The sequence below is a fragment of the Oreochromis aureus genome, linkage group 3 (assembly GCF_013358895.1).
Source record: "Oreochromis aureus strain Israel breed Guangdong linkage group 3, ZZ_aureus, whole genome shotgun sequence".
NCBI lineage: Eukaryota > Metazoa > Chordata > Actinopteri > Cichliformes > Cichlidae > Oreochromis > Oreochromis aureus.
The window spans coordinates 60873894-60891810 of record NC_052944.1 but is presented as its reverse complement, the minus strand read 5'-3'; the positions used below and the strand labels follow the sequence as shown (position 1 = coordinate 60891810).

The following is a 17917-nucleotide window of genomic DNA, read 5'->3' as shown; positions in this document are numbered from 1 at the left end:
AATGCTGCACTAATGAATTAGACTAACTATTCACTTTAGCTAAAGTTATTAAGTTCGCTAAAGAGTTGGGATGCTGTGTAAGACATAAATAAAGCTCAAATACAAAGGTTTGGACAGCGTTTTGCATGTTTCCTTACTGTAGGGGTCTCTGCAAGCATACAGGGCTCTGACAGGGTACAAGATGACAACTTTGGAATTCTACTAGAAACAGTCGATCATATTTGTTTGTCAAAGCTGAAATCAGGGCAAACTACGCTAAATTAGCGTTTTTAGCTAGCAGCTACAATAAGCATAAAGGTTACTGTACGGCTATCATTTGTTAACATGACGCTTGTTCTTATACATGTAATACATTTATTACCAACCTGAGAGTTTATCCGCTGGTCATTCGACATGACGAATGACTTCTGAAGTCTTAATTCAGCTCAAGACGCTATAGATTCCCGTCAGTAACGCTATCAGTCTGTAGTTCTATTAATCTGCGCTTGAACCGGAACCGGATGTAAGTCCCAAAAAACTGAATTTTGGAACTGAAATTGAATTGTAGAACTGAAACTGAATGGTGAGAAGTGAATCTAAAATTATTCGAGAGCGTAATTTTTAAAGGATAAAATGCAGTTTCAAAGCAAATCAATTCATTTTCAAACCATAAATTCAATTTCAAATTAGACTAATTCAAATTCAGTTTTCAAAAGCTTTCATTCAAGTTACAATTCAGATTCAATCCGAGTAATTCAAATTCAAATTGAACTTATTCAAATTCAGTTTCTGATGGCACAAATTTCTGCCCATAGAAAAGTCTCTTTTTAAAACTTGTTTTATTAGTTTTAATCTTTTAACTTTATGCATCAAGCAAAAATTAAATTATATGCAACATTCTCTGACTGGAAGAAATTTGTTTAACATTTAAACCTATTTTCTGCACATTCCAGCATATAAAATGAAATATTTTTTGTGTTTACACTCACTCTTTCAAATAGATGCAAGTAAAACACAACAGAAAATAAATAAAATCAAAGACTAGCGGTCCTGTTGCTCTATTTTCACCTGTAAAGCAGGACTGCGGTAGGCGGAGGTTTACCGTGGTGCAGGTGTGCTGCAGCGGTCAGTGGAAGAATCCGCGAGTTTCTCTGTGAATTTCACTCGGTGCTTGCTTGGAAGTTTAGGGGTTTTTTCGCTGTAAAAAGAAGTTTTCTTCCCACGCACAACGGACACTAATGTTTTTGTCACTTTTTATGGAATCAAACTCAAAATAAGGTCAGTACTTCCACGCTTTAAACGCTGCATGCTACACTCTTTCCCACACTCGATATATTATCCATTGTTGATCTGCTTACGTCACTGTCATGAGACGTTCTCGCAAAAAATCACGGTTTTAGTAACGCAGTAACGCAGCGTTCCTACGTGAAAGTAACGGTAATCTAATTACCGTTTTTGCAATAGTAATCCCTTACATTACTCGTTACTTGGAAAAAGTAATCAGATTACAGTAACGCGTTACAAGTAACGCGTTACAAGTAACGCGTTACTGCCCATCTCTGCTTGCGAGCCAATTTAAAATGGACCGCGGGCCCCTAGTCCAAGATGAACTGAGTAATAACAGGCTCAAAAAATTGCAGATGTCGCAAATGATCCTATTTGAAACTCATATCTGGAAGTCTTTTTTTGTTGTTGTTTTTACTTGTTATAAAGTTGAATAAACACCTAAAAATGAATTTGGGACTAAGAGGCTCAAAGTGAGAAAAGAAAATATCACCCACACACCACTACATCACCAGCAGCAGCAGTCAAAGCCACTGATACAACCTAATAATATAACAATAGCATGTGAGTCAGTCAGAGCTGGAGGTGACAGTGAATGCCTGTCCACATGGACGCTATCTCAGTCATGGTTCAGGCTCTAAAGGGATCACATTAAAACGTTCTGTCTTTTGTCTTCTGGCCGATGCAGACAGACACAGAATATTTTATTTCCTATTTTATATGTCAGTGTTGGGAAGGTTACTTTTAAAATGTATTCCACTACAGAATACTGAATACATGCCCCAAAATGTATTCTGTAACGTATTCCGTTACGTTACTCAATGAGAGTAACGTATTCTGAATACTTTGGAATACTTAATATATTATCATGCTGTTTACAACTACATGAATGTCCTATTGCTGTGATTTATTACTGTTACTGAAGGTCCGCGGCTCCGAAACGTAGTAAAGGGACCTCTGGCTAATACGTCTGGTTCCCTGTTGGGCTCGTAGCTGAAAACTAGCTTTACTTTGTTGTCTGGGTCAACTTTGCTTGCGGGAGACAGAGAGAGGCGTTGAAAGGCTGCTCCAACGGAACTTATTTTTTCCGGAGGAAAACACGAACACAGTGTACAGTTGAGTCTTAATAGCTTACTTACAAATGGGCTCCTCAGGCACTCTTCTTGGCTGCTGTGGTTATTATTATATTTACATGCTTCCAGCTCCCGTTTTTGCTCCGTGACAGCTCGGACTTTTCCTTTCTCTCCTCCCTCGCTCACAGACACATAACCGATGCGGTAGTCCATTCTCCTGCAGCACGGACTACACTGCCCATCAGGCTACATTCTTTAGAGCTATGCCTGTAGCATTCTGCCTTTTAGCTTAGCACAACAACAACAACAAAAAAGCGCTCTCTCACCCAGGAAACACGCAGAGAGAGAGCGCGTCACCCTGTAACCATGGCAACCGTAACGCTGCCGCCTGACCGTAGCTGTCAAACAAACCCAAACAGTCCGGACCCGCGGCAATATGAAACAGGGAAGTACCGCCGTGTATTCCATTTATTTCAACAAAGTAACTGTATTCTGAATACCACCTTTTTAAACGGTAACTGTAACGGAATACAGTTACTCATATTTTGTATTCTGAATACGTAACGGCGGTACATGTATTCCGTTACTCCCCAACACTGTATATGTCAACACTGATTTACTGATATGAAGCTTGTCCATTCATCCATCACGGTCTCTTTTAAAGCAGAGCTCCCTCTCCTGTTCACAGATACATGCTATGAAGCCTGATTCCAATTTGCTCTCTGGAGTTTTGGAAAAATTTCCAGCGATTTCTTTTTTTAGAGTAAAATTCCAAGGAACAGACACAGCTGGATCTCATCTACACCATTTCCTCTGCTAAGCACGACGTGTCCAGGCAGATCTCTGACTGGCAGATGGCCACCCCTCCCTCATCCTGGTGGTTTTATAGGGTTTTTGCATAAAAGAAAGTTTTTCTTTCTCAATGTCATCAAAGTGATTGCTCATACAGAATGGGGATCATTTGATTGCTGAGTTTTCTTTCTTTTATAGTAGTCTCTACTTTAAAATATAAAGTACCTTAAGGTAATTCTTGTTGTCATTTGACACTATTTAACTAAGCTAAACTGACTTTGTTTAAATGTCACTTGGGAATATGAGGCAGAGTTGAGGCAGTTAGCCTAATGCCAACCCTCAGTTAATGTGGTCAGTCAAGTCCAAAGATTTCAGAGATTTGGGCCAAATCTGGGCAAAATATTAATTACCATCAAGAATTAATGAATTCCTTGCTCCTGATATCCAGACTGATTTGGTTGGTTCTCACATACATTCCTCCTCCAAAGGAAGCAACACACTGAAATCTGTTCATCCATGACTTTATGATGTTTCCTCTAATTCTTTTAATGTCATGTAAGCGCTAATGTCCTCTGACCCAGATGAGTCATCTTACATCCATCCATCTTCCTTCCTTCCTGCCTGCCTCCTGCAGGTATAAATATCAGTGACTGTCAGACTGGTTGTGGCGGTGAGCAAAGCGACCATTACGGCGGATATACCTTAACCCAGCTGCCATCTTAACCCAGCTGCCACAGAGCGAGAGTCAGGATACAGTCTAGAGAGATCACCAGCTTGACAGAGACAAACATTCACACTCATGTTCACACCTGTGGGCAATTTAGATCACCAGTTCACCTAACCACACTAACGACAGCTGAGAGCCTACACAGGAAGATCATGCAAACTCCATCCAGAAAGGCCCAGGAGAGCTTTCTTCCTCCCATTGTTAAGCAAAATGTATTCTGAATTTAAAAGGATTGTATTTCCACCTCTTTACATTGAGCCAAATTTAAAGAAAAGATTTTTTGGACTGTGTGCAGTTTATGACTGGGATTTGACTAACTGCAGACAGAGCTGGCAGTCTGTGTTGGACCTGATTTGTCACCCTGCCACACAGATGCTGGATGAGTCACAGGGTGATGAGTTAAAGTCAGCCTGAAAGAAAAAGCCTGGCAAACAACAGAAACACTTCCGGACTTTATTCTGTGTGAAAACGGACATGAAGCCTGATCAAATTTTTATAGCAGAGATAAATAGAAGTGTTACGATGAAACGACTGCTTGACATTCAAAAAAATACACAAAATATAAACAAAAGATAAATACACAAAGATCCTCTTAAGAAAAAAAAAAGCTGAAAACCAGAAACGCTGTGATGATGATTTTCACATGTAAGTTGCAAACAAGCATTTTCACTGATCATTCTCACATGTTAATAGAAACAATGACAGACAGGTTACAGGATTACACTGCAGCAGTTGTTCATCAGTTCTTAATCAGGTTGCACTTGTGACAGTATTTTGTTCCTCATGAGTTTATTCATACTTGTGTAAAAGTAAATGCAGTGTTTTTAGATGACAGAGCTCCTGGCAGTGCCAAACCACACATGGCAAATATGTGATTACATGAATTTCATCCCAACACCTGTTTCAAACTTCCTGGATTTGTTTCACTGAAACTTCCTCAATCTCTTGTTTTACCATTATCATCCCTTATTTATTATATTATGTTTGGACATTGGGGGTTTTGCACCTTTGTGGTCTTGCTAGCTAATTCCTCTGTGCAGGCAACTGTACAATGGTAATGAATAAAGTTCAAAAGTGGGATTAATGACTTAGCAAGTTGTGTCAAGCTTACAGTCACAGTTTAAAGTATCAGGAAAGCAGCTCTGATTTTACCTTACTCAACATGGTAACATTTGCTGAAGGCCAACATAGATTCATGTGGGAATACATTTCACATGTGCAAGCATAAATCGAGCCCAGCTCGAAGGTTACAGCAGTGAAAACTGACAATCACATTATCACAGGAGTGTGCATGTATATGTGCATGTATGTATAAATGTTTTTACAATTTATTCTGGTCTCCTTTTAGGTCACATTTAAGCTGCTGAACAACCTCCAAGAATGACCGTTGAATCAGTCAAATTAATTTCACTTCACACTTGATCTACTGACAGACTAAAGCAATTTCCACGTATCCTTTATCAGGCTGTGTTAAAGCCTGATAAAGTGCTAAGTTAAAGTTTGAGACACTAATCTGCAGCCATAACATTAGTAATAAACAGAAGCACCATGTTTTTGTTAAAATTGGAACTTATGAACAACGGCAAGTCTAATTTTACTGTGAAAGCTGGATGCAGCAAAATTAGACAATAACTGTTGAATCAGCAGAATTCTCTGTTTTCTCTTAGATTTTCTTTACTCTGCATTCCTCACAAAGACTTTCCATCATCTCCATACACAGAGATAAGACAGAATAACATTTTATGGTGACACTTCACAATTAATTTCTTTGTGAGGTCCCTGATGTCTGTCCTCCTGTTCACTGATATCACTTGGAAGTTGAGACAGCAGCAGGAGACTCAAAGTTTAGCTGTTCAGAGGTGTGAGATACTTAAATGTGCTGCAGATCATCAGGAGGTTAGTGTGAACCCTGACTCTTTTCTCCTTTATGCTTTCTGTAGATCACAAACCCAGCAAAAGCAGCAACAATGAGGACGCCAGAAACTAACAGACCAACTTTCAGTCCAACATGTCCATCCTTCTCTGGTCCTCCTGTTGGACCTGCAGGTGAGAAACAGGTGTGAGGTGTCAGCTGTCAGGTAGGTGATGAGTGAAGAACAGAACAGAATCCATTTCCTCTTCAAACTGCTGTCAGACATTATCTACTGCACTCTGATCACATCACTCAGACCAGCTGCTTTCTACAAAGTCTCATCAACAACATCTTTAGAAACAAACATCAACAACCAGGAAGCAGCTTCACCTCTGATCACACACACACTCAACTCTACTCACTCACCTGGAGGATCAACAACACTCAGGTAGATGCTACAGATGGGGTCGGTCTTCAGATTAGCTCTCTTCCTGCGTTTTTTTTTGTTTGCCTTCACACGACACTCGTATGTTCCACGGTCACTAATCATCACATTCTTCAGAATCACTGACATGTTTCCATCCTTCATCTGTTTGTCCTGTAGAGCCACCCGGCCTTTAAAAGAGCGATGCTGGTTCACTGTAGTTTCCCTCCCATCCCGATACAAAAAAACATATTCTCTCCCCAGGTCAGCTCTGCTCCACTCCATAGTCTGGATGTTGTTTGGAGCTCGACATGTCAGCGTGACGTTCTGTCCAGACTCAGCTGTGATGTTCTGGGCTGAAATAAGAAAAACCAGAGAGCAGAGAGGTTAAAGGTCAAAGAACAAGTGTTCACTTCTACAGCAGACACCAGAACTCTTCTGCTGAGAATTTCCATTTAACTTCAAAGGTGAATTCTGCTAAAGTTTACTAGTTTAACTGGTGGAATTTTTTTCCAATGCCCTTAAATACTTTCTCCTATGCCGAGGAACTGTGAAGAGTTTCTTAAGATGGAGAAGCTCATTTAGATTGATGTAACTGAGTGCGACATTCGTGGCAACAGCTGTGTGCAGATCAATAATGGATAATATATGGAGTGCGGGAGAGAGTATGAGCATGCAGCGTTTAAAGCGTGGAAGTACTGACCTTACTTTGAGTTTGATTCCATAAAAAGTGACAAAAACATTAGTGTCTGTTGTGCGTGGGAAGAAAACTTCTTTTTACAACGAAAAAAACCCCCTAAACTTCCAAGCAAGCACCGAGTGCGTTACCATGGAATGTGAAATTCACAGAGAAACTCGCGGATTCTTCCACTGACCGCTGCAGCACACCTGCACCACGGTAAACCTCCGCCTACCCCAGTCCTGCTTTACAGGTGAAAATAGAGCAACAGGGCCGCTAGTCTTTGATTTTATTTATTTTCTGCTGTGTTTTACTTGCATCTATTTGAAAGACTGAGTGTAAACACAAAAAATATTTTATTTTATGTGCTGGAATGTGCAGAAAATAGGTTTAAATGTCAAACAAATTTCTTCCAGTCAGAGAATGTTGCATATAATTAAATTTTTGCTTGATGCATAAAGTTAAAAGATTAAAACTAATAAAACAATTTTTTAAAAGAGACTTTTTCCATTTGATTACATTTTATATGATGGATTAGGGGTTGAAAGATCTATCGCTTTCTCACCTATTCAGGTTGTAAATCATGTTTTTAAAAAGTAACTATATAACTAATTACTTTTGAAAATAAGTAATCGTAAAGTGTCGTTGTCAGAAGCTACGATGCACGTGTACCATCATGAATTTTAAACAGGGTTTAATTTAAAACAGAAAAGTGGGAATCATGTGTGGCTGCCATTCACATGTGTTAATGATCATGTGACTCTGAGGGTTTACAGATTTACACTCCTGTGACATAATATCACAGCACAATATATATATATATTTTTTTTGAGCATTATTTATCAAGGCGTTAACATGAACATGACAATTTATATCAACTATGCACTGAACTTTATTTCACTGATTTGACACACGTTAGATTAATTAACAAATTAGTCAACAATTAATTTATCTTCTGAGAGCTAAATTATCTATGATGGCTTACCCAAAAGAACCAGCAACCTAGCCCTCACATTTCGAGTGTATGAGAAATCCATCTGAGAGCAAGACACAGCTTTACTGAATTTAATTTAAAACTATAAACGCAGACAAACCCTAAACAACCTAAAGGTAAAAACCCTGGTTCCAAGACCTGGAGATCATTATCATTATCCTAACTGCACTACTGTATAGTTCTGTGTGAATATCATTCTGTACATATGATAATTTTTCAATCCTACAACTGTTTATAACTTGCATAGTTCACATTTCTGTATAACTGTATATCTCAGATTTCTGTATAGTTTTTATTTCATATTTATATCCTGTTCATAGCCTGTACATAGCTTGTACTCACTACAGCCTGTACATACTTATAGTTATAGAATATTCATAACATACTTCACACCGTGTACATTATAACATACCATAATAGACCCATTTCTGTAATATACTTACACATCTATACTATTGCTAATATATATTGTAATATATCTATATCATGCTAAAAGCACTTCTGGATGGATGCAAACTGCATTTCGTTGCCCTGTACCTGTGACATGTGCAATGACAATAAAGTTGAATTCTATTCTATTCTATTCTAATTCTATCATGACGACCACATTCAGCTGCTGCTTGTTTGTGTGTCTGTCTGTATTCACCTGAAAAGCTGCCCTGTGGGGCAGAAATTAGATGACTAATTTTGCTGCTGATGACTGTCCCATTTCTTCATCTTCTTCACCGTGAGAAACTCTTATGTTGGATAGTTTAAAAAAATCATTTCTATTGGTTTCAGAGCATTTGGCCGAAACTCAGCCAAGTATGGCCCCATAGACTGCACTAACATTATTAAAGGCATAGCTCTGTTATAGACTTTGAGAATAATACTCCTCCTTTCTCTCTCTTCTCCCTTTTAGTGCTGCTGAGCTCACTATGAAGTCCATATTCAACACTATGAATCAAACTCAGGTATTATGTCTACTTCATTTGTCATGAAATATCAGAGAACCAGACCTCACCTGCCCATAAAACTACATGTACAGACAATCCCCCATCTGAAAATGAGGGACTGTGAATAAAAATCTCTGTAACTCCTAAAGTCTTAATGGAAAACATCTTTAAACACATTTGAAGTAAACATGAACACCAACTAAGGGTTAAAAATCCACATCCCAAATTCCCCCTCAATATTTGATATTTCTTAACTTGATTTTCATAACTTTTAATTAGAAGGCACCCATTGCAGGTTTAGGTTGCATTTAATTCTAATTGTACATCTTAGATAATAGAAACAAATTTTCTTTTAAAAAAAAGAAAAAAAAAAGTTATAATCCTATTTACTCATTAAACCCAAATGGCCAGATCTTTTAAAATTGGTAGAGACCACAGCTCACCTTGCGAGGCAGAAACCAGCAGGCACACAGAGAGCAGAGTCCAGCCGAGAAACACAACCATTCTCACCCTCCAATAAATTCCAGATGTTTACACTATGATCTTTTAGCGTTAAAATAAAAACTGCTGTGAAAGCTAGAATTTCTGACTGTAAGAAGAAGTGGGAGGAGTTAAGTGGGAGCGATGCAGTGGGTGTGGGTGAAAAGCTGTGTTGAGTCAATAAATTAATAAACTAATAAAACACTGATGGCAGAACTACACTACTTACAGTATTCTGTTATGTTCTTTTAAAACATTTTAATTATACTCACATATAATTTTACAGTCATTTTAACACATGACTGTTCAGTGGTGTGTTGCTAGGAGACAATCCTGATCCTGCTGTATTGAATCCATGTAAGAAAACAAAAATCCAGGCACTGAGAGCGAAATGACTTGTGCCAGTGTGAAAGCTGCTGCTGTTGGTTATCAGGTCTCAGTGTGGCAGCTCTGCCTGTGTGTTTCTTACAGTGAAGAAAATCGTGCCAATAAAACTACACCGCCTCCTCTTCCAGGGCTCTGAGAGCCATTACACAACATTTTTTTTCTGATAATAAAATGAAGCCTTTGTTTATTTTTTTTTTCCATTTAAGAATGAACTCTCACTATTAGGGAGGGCCAGCTCTGCAGCAGGAGTTTATTGATTCAGTGTAGGCTTCCTTCCCCTCTGTCTTTCTCATTGCATTTCCTGTTCCTGTTCCCTGCATGCAATTTAGAAACACTTCTATTAGAATAATGATAACCTAAACCACAGACTGAGCAAAGCTGAAAAAATCTGTTACATTATTAAAGTTCAAAAGTTAAAACCATCTACTGTTTTTTTTATTTTATTCTTGTATTCTGTGTTTCTTTCTTCTTCTTCTTCTTTTTTTTTTACTGGTGGTTAATCCCATCAACAGGACACAAGTTTTCCTTTACGGCTTTTGTAGAAAAGCACAAAAAATATTCCAATCTGCAGACAGAGCACGCTTAATGAATCACATAATTAGAGGTTAGGTGAGTGTGAGTCAGAACCACTCCAAAGGGCCATATTCACTAGAGATTACCTGGAACCTCCATCCACATACATGCTTTTACAATTGTCACGGTTCTGGGTGATTTTGACCAAGCATTTTGAGTTTCTTATGTTTTGGTTTATTTTCGCATTGTGGATTATTTTCTGATTCTCTGGTGTTTTGTTGATTATTATTATTAATCTATGTTTCAGGTATTCTTGGTGAGAGATTAGTACTTAGGTTGTCTCTGGTGTTTAGTATAGGTTTAGTTCAGTGTGTGTCTCTGTTTCTTGTCTCCTGTTTTATTGTGAAGGTTTGTCTCATGTCAGTGGGTCTAGCTTTTAGCCCTGATGTCTCCCAGCTGTGTCTCCCTCATGTTTCTCATTCCTGACTTCCTCAGTGTATTTAAGCCCTGTTTCTTTGTGTCAGGGTTGCGTTGTACCCTCAGATTTGTCTGTGTGTTTCTTTTCACTGTGTTCTTTATCAGTTCATGTTTTGTTTCGTCACCAGCAATAAACTTGAGGTATTGAGTTGCGATTCAGTCTCCGGGTCCTGTGTTTGGATCCTCATCTCCGCCTGACCGCACACAGAGCCCTGACCGCAATAAACTCCTGTACAGTACTTACAGTGATTCTTTAATAGTACAGGCTTCTATACTTAGCTCCACTCAAAACCACTTCATGGCATTTCACCTCCTGTGCACATTTATAGTTTTTAGTTTTATAGAGGTCTGTACTCCATATTCCCAACACATGTCTCTGTAGTTGTATAAATTCCCAGCCACAACTATAGCTTATCCTTATACCCAGTGATGGGTTTGTCTAGCATAAACCTATTTGCTGGAACGTTCAAGATAATTCTACTACACAGCAAAGCAAGAAACAAGTAGGCAAAGTTCTTGTGTTACTCGCGCACGAGGGAGAGAACTGGATGAGCGCCAATCCTTCGCTTGACCCCAGTTGCTCTCGTCTGCTCCCTCGTAACACTGCTCTTTTATTGAGGTTACATGAATATGCATGAGTTCATTAACATATGATGTCTTACATAGATATACATGTGACCAAAGAGTATCAGTCTGTGCATAGTGTAGGTATGTGTGTGTGTGTGTGTGTGTGTGTGTGTGTGGGTTGATATACCATATATCAGCAAGAGAAGATACGACCTCTCTCACGATCCTAAGAGGTGTGTGATCCAAGCCAGAACACTCTGAAGAGGAGTGAACGCACTCCCCTCTTCACACTACACAGACTTGTTACAGACCCCCTAGGATGAGACATTCTTTCAATCTACAAATGATTATATACTTCTAAATGATTATAAATTTCTAAATATATATAAATATATATTTCTAAGCATAAATGACAATCCAACAATATAAAACTGACACCCAGTTAACATTTGCCACCACTAACATTATCTTTAAAAACTTGAGTTTGCAGGACACTTTGGAAGAGTAGCTTCTGCTCACATTCATGCAGAACCAACATCTCCCTCTACTGGACATAAAAAGTACCTCAGGCAGGTTTTAAGTTAACCCATTCATCTTCAGAGAATCCAGAGAAATCCCAGTGCACAAAGGACCAGGCTGCAGACTCTGAATGCTGAAGGTGTTGAAGCCCTCAGGCAGGACTGCAATAAACACAGACTTACAGGTCACTGCAGGAACTCAGGAAACCCTCTGAAAATCAGCAGCAGCTAACCCAGCTTATCACTACATATACACTAGTTACTTTACTAAAAAAGGGAGATTAGTTTGGGCTCCTCTTCCTGGTCATCTGTGCTACATGGGCGGGCTATTTGGCCTTCACTGGGTGTTGACGGGACGCCTTTCTGAGTGTTTCTGGTCCAACACACATGGTTTCCATTGTGGCTTGGGCTTCACTCTAGGCTGCAGCCACTTGGGGTTTCTGGGCTTGTATTGGCTCGCATCACGATTCAGTGTGTGATGGTGTTCAGGCTGTGATGATTGCCTGTTGCTGTTTCTTCCAAACACGTAACCGAAGTCGAAAAAGAAAAGAAAAGGGGGGATAATTATGTATTAGAAGAATACAAGATGGCTGATGTCTCAACCTGTAGCTGGTGGCACATATGACAATTTGCAGCCTTTTTCAACTACAGGAAACACTTTTCTGTGATTTAAGATAAGATAAGATGGCCTTTATTAGTCCCACAGGTGGGAAATTTGTTTTGTTACAGCAAAAGTGCAAAGTTCCTAAGGTTTGTACATTTGTTGTGAGGTTAGGACACGCACTAGCATAAACATGTACTGTCTCAAAGGAAATGAGCTTTTTATGGGTGGAACCAAACCAATTTCTGGTGTGTCTGTGTATTTGGGGGTTCAATTGATTGATATAGCAGCAGGAACCCCCAAGCTCCCAAACATAAGTTAGTTTAGTTTTTTCTCTTTCTCTGAAAAACAATAATTTAATGCCAGAGAAATCTGAACTTGATTTCGAGCTCTTGCTTGGTAGAAGGAAGGAGAAAGAGAGAGAAAACTAAGCACGGTGAAGAGCGAGCAAACAGTTGATTTAACATCCTGATTACGACCACAGGTGTCAACAATCTGACAGAACTGTGAGCCCTAAAATAACCCAACAGGGACTATGACACATGCTTTTATATATGGAAACAGACATATATGAAGAGGAAGGACCAGGTCACTATATGTTGTCACTGCTGATGAGAAACAGCAGATTACTAAGAGCAACAATGGAGGAAACATTTCTGCTTTATCTCTGTGAGTAGATTCTCTCTGTTTGCATTTCTGTACTTTAACCATCTGCTGTTGATGAGTTATTATGGAGAAGGTACAAAATATTTACGTCAGACTGAATTCATCTTAAGAACATCTTGAGGACGAACTTGATCAATATTGTGATTGATCAGTGGTCGTGACAATTTGCATATTAATGATCACTGAACTGACTTCACAGTCCATTGTTCGTCAGTGGTGCTAGTTTCAGTCATACCTCACTGTCGTGAGGAGGACGACAGCTCTGCTGGATGGACTCTGAGGAGAAACACAAGCAAGGAAAACAGGACTCAGTGTGGAGATGAGTGGGGAAAAAATTATAGTTCTTCCTGTAACATCACCCATCTCTTTACATGGGACAGTGGAGTTTACTGGTGTGAGTCCAGAGAGGGTCCCATCAGTAACATGGTTAACCTGACAGTCACTGGTAAGCTGAGTGTGTGGAGTTAGTGTTGATGAAGCTGTGTGTAAATGGATGAAATGCTGTAGTTTGTCTCTGTGTTGAGGTGGATCAGTGATCCTGCAGAGTCCTGTCCTCCCTGTGATGGAGGGAGATGACGTCACTCTGCTCTGTAAAACAAAGACCACTCCCTCCAACCTCCCAGCTGCTTTCTATAAAGATGGCTCCCTCATCAGGAAGCAGCCTACAGGTCACATGACCATCCAGCATGTTTCCAGGTCTGATGAAGGCCTCTACAAGTGTGACATCAGCGGTCATGGAGAGTCTCCATCCAGCTGGATCACTGTCACAGGTGACACACTCACCTGTCTGTGTTTCTGCAGCTTTCAACATTCACAATGTGACGACAACTTAATGACTGTTTGCGCTTTATTTTAGGGGAAGACACCACCACACCTCCACCTACATCCACACCTCCTCCTGGTTGCACCTCTTGTCATCCATCACCCTCCCCTCCTGTTGTCACTGTGTTGTCATTCATTTTAACAGTCTGTGTTGCAGCTCTACTTACTTTAATAGTTCTGTTGATTAAACTTTGTGTTGTTAGAAAACCTGAAGGTGACACTTGGACCTCTGGATTTGACCCAGGTTTTGTTTTTTCAGAATTATGTACAAGTATATCAATGACTTTAAACGTGTCATCAAAACTTGCACAGCGTCATACTGCTTTTCCTTTTGGTTTTCTTCAGCCAATCGACAGGAAGCTAAAGAAGATAACCCAATCAGTAACGTCTTATATGACATCGGACAGAGCAGAGGTGGTGTTCATTTTCTTTATTTCTACTAATGAACAAATAAATGAATAAATATGAATATCTGCTCTTCTTCCCTTTTCTGGGAGGCAGTGGGGAGGTAGAGCGTACAGCCCGATCCAGCGGGGAGGTGTGGGAAGCCAGATCAGGCGCCCCCCTTCCGGCTCTCCTCTATCTCGTCCCTTTTGTCTTACTTCTCTCTATCAGTATTCTATCCCTTTAAAGAAGTAGGGCTTCATAAATGCTAAAGAGGTAAGCATTATTTCTCAGTTGCAGTGAATAGATAGAAAATAAACTGTAGAAAACTAAACAGAAGAAAGAAGAAGAGAAATAACAATTTAACATAAACCAGTGACTCCAGGGTCTGATCAACCCTGGCAGGGCCTCCTTGATGAGGGTGTCTAATGATAATGGCCAAAACACCCGATGAATCCAAGGTCGACTACTGACGATGTGTCCCAAATCTTAATATGATATCTAGATCTGATCTCTAATCCTCCTAAAAATGGCAGATTAGCCTGGATAAAAGACCGAAAGTTGAGGCACACAACGATGTCTCTGGGCTGCCTTTCCTCATAGCAGCCATCCCTCAAGATTCTCGCCATTTAAAGCAATGCATTATCAGGGTGTACTGCTCTCCTTGCGTGTGTGCATGCGTGCGTAGGTACACAATTCAGCAGCCAGCCAAACTTCATTCAAAAGAATACGGGAGTCAGGATATAGCGTCCAAGCTCCAGGTGCTTTATTTTACATTGCACCGCCATACACCATTGAATCAGAGTGAAACTAAAACAAAACAAGAATACAACAGTAAGGTGATTAACACACTGATATTACAAATTCCCTTATGTACTCTACAGCAAGTCAAGGCTAGCAACAAAAGACAAAGGAATATCCATGTAATAGGTCCTCCTATGTATGCATGACATGAGATTAGCTTGGCAATATAATTATACACAAAGTTAGGCTTTAGAACACAAAACTACCAAAATGTTACTAAAATATGGCTCTATACTCTTAAGTCAACAAGTACTTACAGACGATGCTTTCGAAGGCATAAACAAGAAAGAGGATTGCAGCGGATAACTACAGGAACACTTCAGCACATGTGAACCTGCTTACCCCAACTAACATGGCTGACTTCCTGTTCTGGATCAAAGTGCATGTCACATTAACAACAATTTACAAGGCCCAGTAGGGGGCACTGAATTCAAGGCAGAACACAGGGACTACAACATCTAGTCCTTTTACTGAATCGAATAAATAAATCACTCAAATTAATAGACATGAGCCTCCAGAATTTAGTCCATCGTCCTCAGCCTCTCCAGCTTTTTATATACAGATGTAAATTGACTGATACTAAAAAAAAACACATAGATATAGATAAAGGACATGAATGATTTTTGTATCTTATTCAAATCAGCCGCAGAGGTAGCTTTCAGGCTGTATAACTTGCATTGATGTCCTCTGTGTGTGTTTTGTTCTGCAGGGATAAATCGGGCTGCACTCTACTCAACAGTGAGGAAAAAAACACCACTTATTTACAAATCGTGAAAGACAAGAGAAACAAATCAAAGCCAACAGGTACGGCTTCTCTCATTTGTCTCTGTCATTGTTCCGAATCAGAACAAGATTCCAGCATGTTGATATTGTAGTCTGTATCAAAAGGACACTGTTACTGTAAATGGACTGGTTTCATTTTCAGCTAAGGATTAAACCACCAACCTTCTGATTGTTCCTTCCATAAACTTGATTCTGTTCATTTAGATGTAGCGTTTTCAGTGGGAGAAACATTTCGTCACTCATCCAAGTGACTTCTTCAGTCTCAGCTGACTGTAGGTTTCCACAACCTTATAAACATTTGCGTAATGACTAAAACTAGCACCACTGAATGAAAAATGGGCTGTGAAGTTGGTTGTTGATCATTAATATGCCAGTTGTCATGGCCACTGATCAAATCCCACTGATCAAAACCCACTGATCAATGGCCTAGAGTACCATTCACAGAGAGTTGGGGAATGGCTGCAATGGCACAGCATTGTAAGATAGCGAAAGATGTACCCTTAGGCCCTTTTCACGTAAATGGTCTCCTTGACTCCCTGCTCAAACCAGCTTTCATGTGTACATCCTCATCATTGAAAGAGTGTCCAAAATGCATTTTCTTTAATTAATGGAGCAGGAAAAAAGAAAACACCAAGAACTGTGTGTAAACCTGTTAAATTGACATAATAATGTTTGTCTTTCCAGAGTTTCCATCAGAGCCAGATGCCATCTCCCCTAGTCCACCAGTCCAACCACTGCAATCCAGCTGAGGGTCTCGAATCGGTCCACACAACACCCCAGATGAGAATTACTTGTATAACAGATTAGTAGATATCTTCTTTTCTTTACATGGAGTTAGAGTCACTCAACTTTTGTGAGACAAGAAAATCAATTCAACAGCGGAAAGATTTTTTATAAAAAAAAAAAAAAAAAAAACCTTTAAAAATGTAAACTCTAAAGACTAAAACAAAAAGCAATAATAATAATTGTCTTTATCACCACAGCAATGATCTGGTTTCTCTGCAGAATCAGATACCTTTGGTCTCATTTTTTTTGTTCTTCCTGTGTGGTTCTGTGGGTTTTACAAAGATTTCTGATCAAAAATTTGAGGCGTTGTGGCAAACCAGTGCAGACTTCTGTTCACCTAACCAGACTGTAAACAGCATGAACATCATTCAGAAGGTCGACACTGCACAGAATATATTTAGAACAAACTGTACGTGTGTCTATTTGTACATTTTAATTCAAGGAAATTGAATCCGTTCAATTTCCTTGAATCAACTTCAGTTGTTTTTCAAACTAAGCATGCCTCCATATTATTATATCTTTTGAATTATGCAGCTGCACACATTCATCTTAGCGTGTTTTTCAGTGTCTGTGGACACAGGGTTTCTTGGACACTTATAGATTTTCTTTTAAACTTCTATGGCTGATTGCTTTGCTCCTACATGGCTCTTCAGTTTATTGCTATTATGTCAGTTTGATCAAAGAAAAAAGTAAATATTACATATATTGTGAGGATAAATGTTCAAACAGATCCTGCTTTTGATGCAGTTGCAAGTGCTGTGTTTGATTGTGATATTTGCCTGTAAGTTGCACAATTGTGAGTCATTCTGTTGCTGTGTGTAATTAAATGAAAATTAAAAAACAAATGTAATGCTCATTATTAACAAAATTCATGTGAAGCAGCAAAGTTAATAAATTCAAATATAAAGTGTTTTTTTCACTGACTTAATTTCATGGATAAATACAAAACAAATTCATTGTTCAGGGTAATACTTTATATATTTAATAGATATAAATTAGATTTTTATCATATATATAACTTCTTTAGACAAACGTTTAAATGGTAAATGGCCTGTATTTGTATAACGCTTTTCTAGTCCCTAAGGAACCCAAAGCGCTTTACACTACATTCAGTCATCCACCCATTCACACACACATGATGGCAAGCTACATTGTAGCCACAGCTGCCCTGGGGCGCACTGACAGAGGCGAGGCTGCCGGATACTGGCGCCACCAGTAGGCAACGGGTGAAGTGTCTTGCCCAAGGACACAATGACCAAAACTGTCCGAGCCGGGGCTTGGACCAGCAACCTTCCAATTACAAGACGAACTGCCAACTCTTGAGCCACAATCGCCCCTTAACTTAACTGCATTTTTGTACATTCTTTCCATAAAGACAATGACGATGAAT

The 17917-nt window shown here is 39.3% G+C and overlaps 1 protein-coding gene and 2 long non-coding RNA genes across 4 annotated transcripts; 1 reads left to right on the top strand and 2 right to left on the bottom strand.

The window, feature by feature from the left end:
- Positions 1-4785: 4785 nt before the first annotated feature.
- On the bottom strand, positions 4786-9722 carry LOC120436614 (butyrophilin subfamily 2 member A2-like). Of its 2 annotated transcripts, none has more exons than XR_005610564.1 (3): positions 9492-9722; positions 6134-6487; positions 4786-5895 (listed from the first exon to the last, which is right to left on the bottom strand). XR_005610564.1 is itself a non-coding variant. In XM_039607578.1 (3 exons), exons 1-3 carry the CDS (start codon positions 9241-9243, stop codon positions 5753-5755), a joined length of 558 nt encoding a protein of 185 aa, XP_039463512.1. In that variant the 5' UTR covers positions 9244-9329; the 3' UTR covers positions 4786-5752. The 2 variants fall into 2 exon arrangements, 1 of the variants encoding a protein (XP_039463512.1); XM_039607578.1 differs by lacking the exon at positions 9492-9722 and adding an exon at positions 9183-9329.
- Positions 9723-11128: 1406 nt separating this feature from the next.
- On the bottom strand, positions 11129-15302 carry LOC120439122. The gene is made up of 3 exons (XR_005612387.1): positions 15216-15302; positions 13184-13224; positions 11129-12190 (listed from the first exon to the last, which is right to left on the bottom strand). It is a non-coding gene; the product is annotated as an uncharacterized LOC120439122 (long non-coding RNA).
- Positions 13672-15710, top strand: LOC120439123. The gene is made up of 3 exons (XR_005612388.1): positions 13672-14014; positions 14116-14184; positions 15668-15710. It is a non-coding gene; the product is annotated as an uncharacterized LOC120439123 (long non-coding RNA).
- The last annotated feature ends 2207 nt before the right edge of the window (positions 15711-17917 follow it).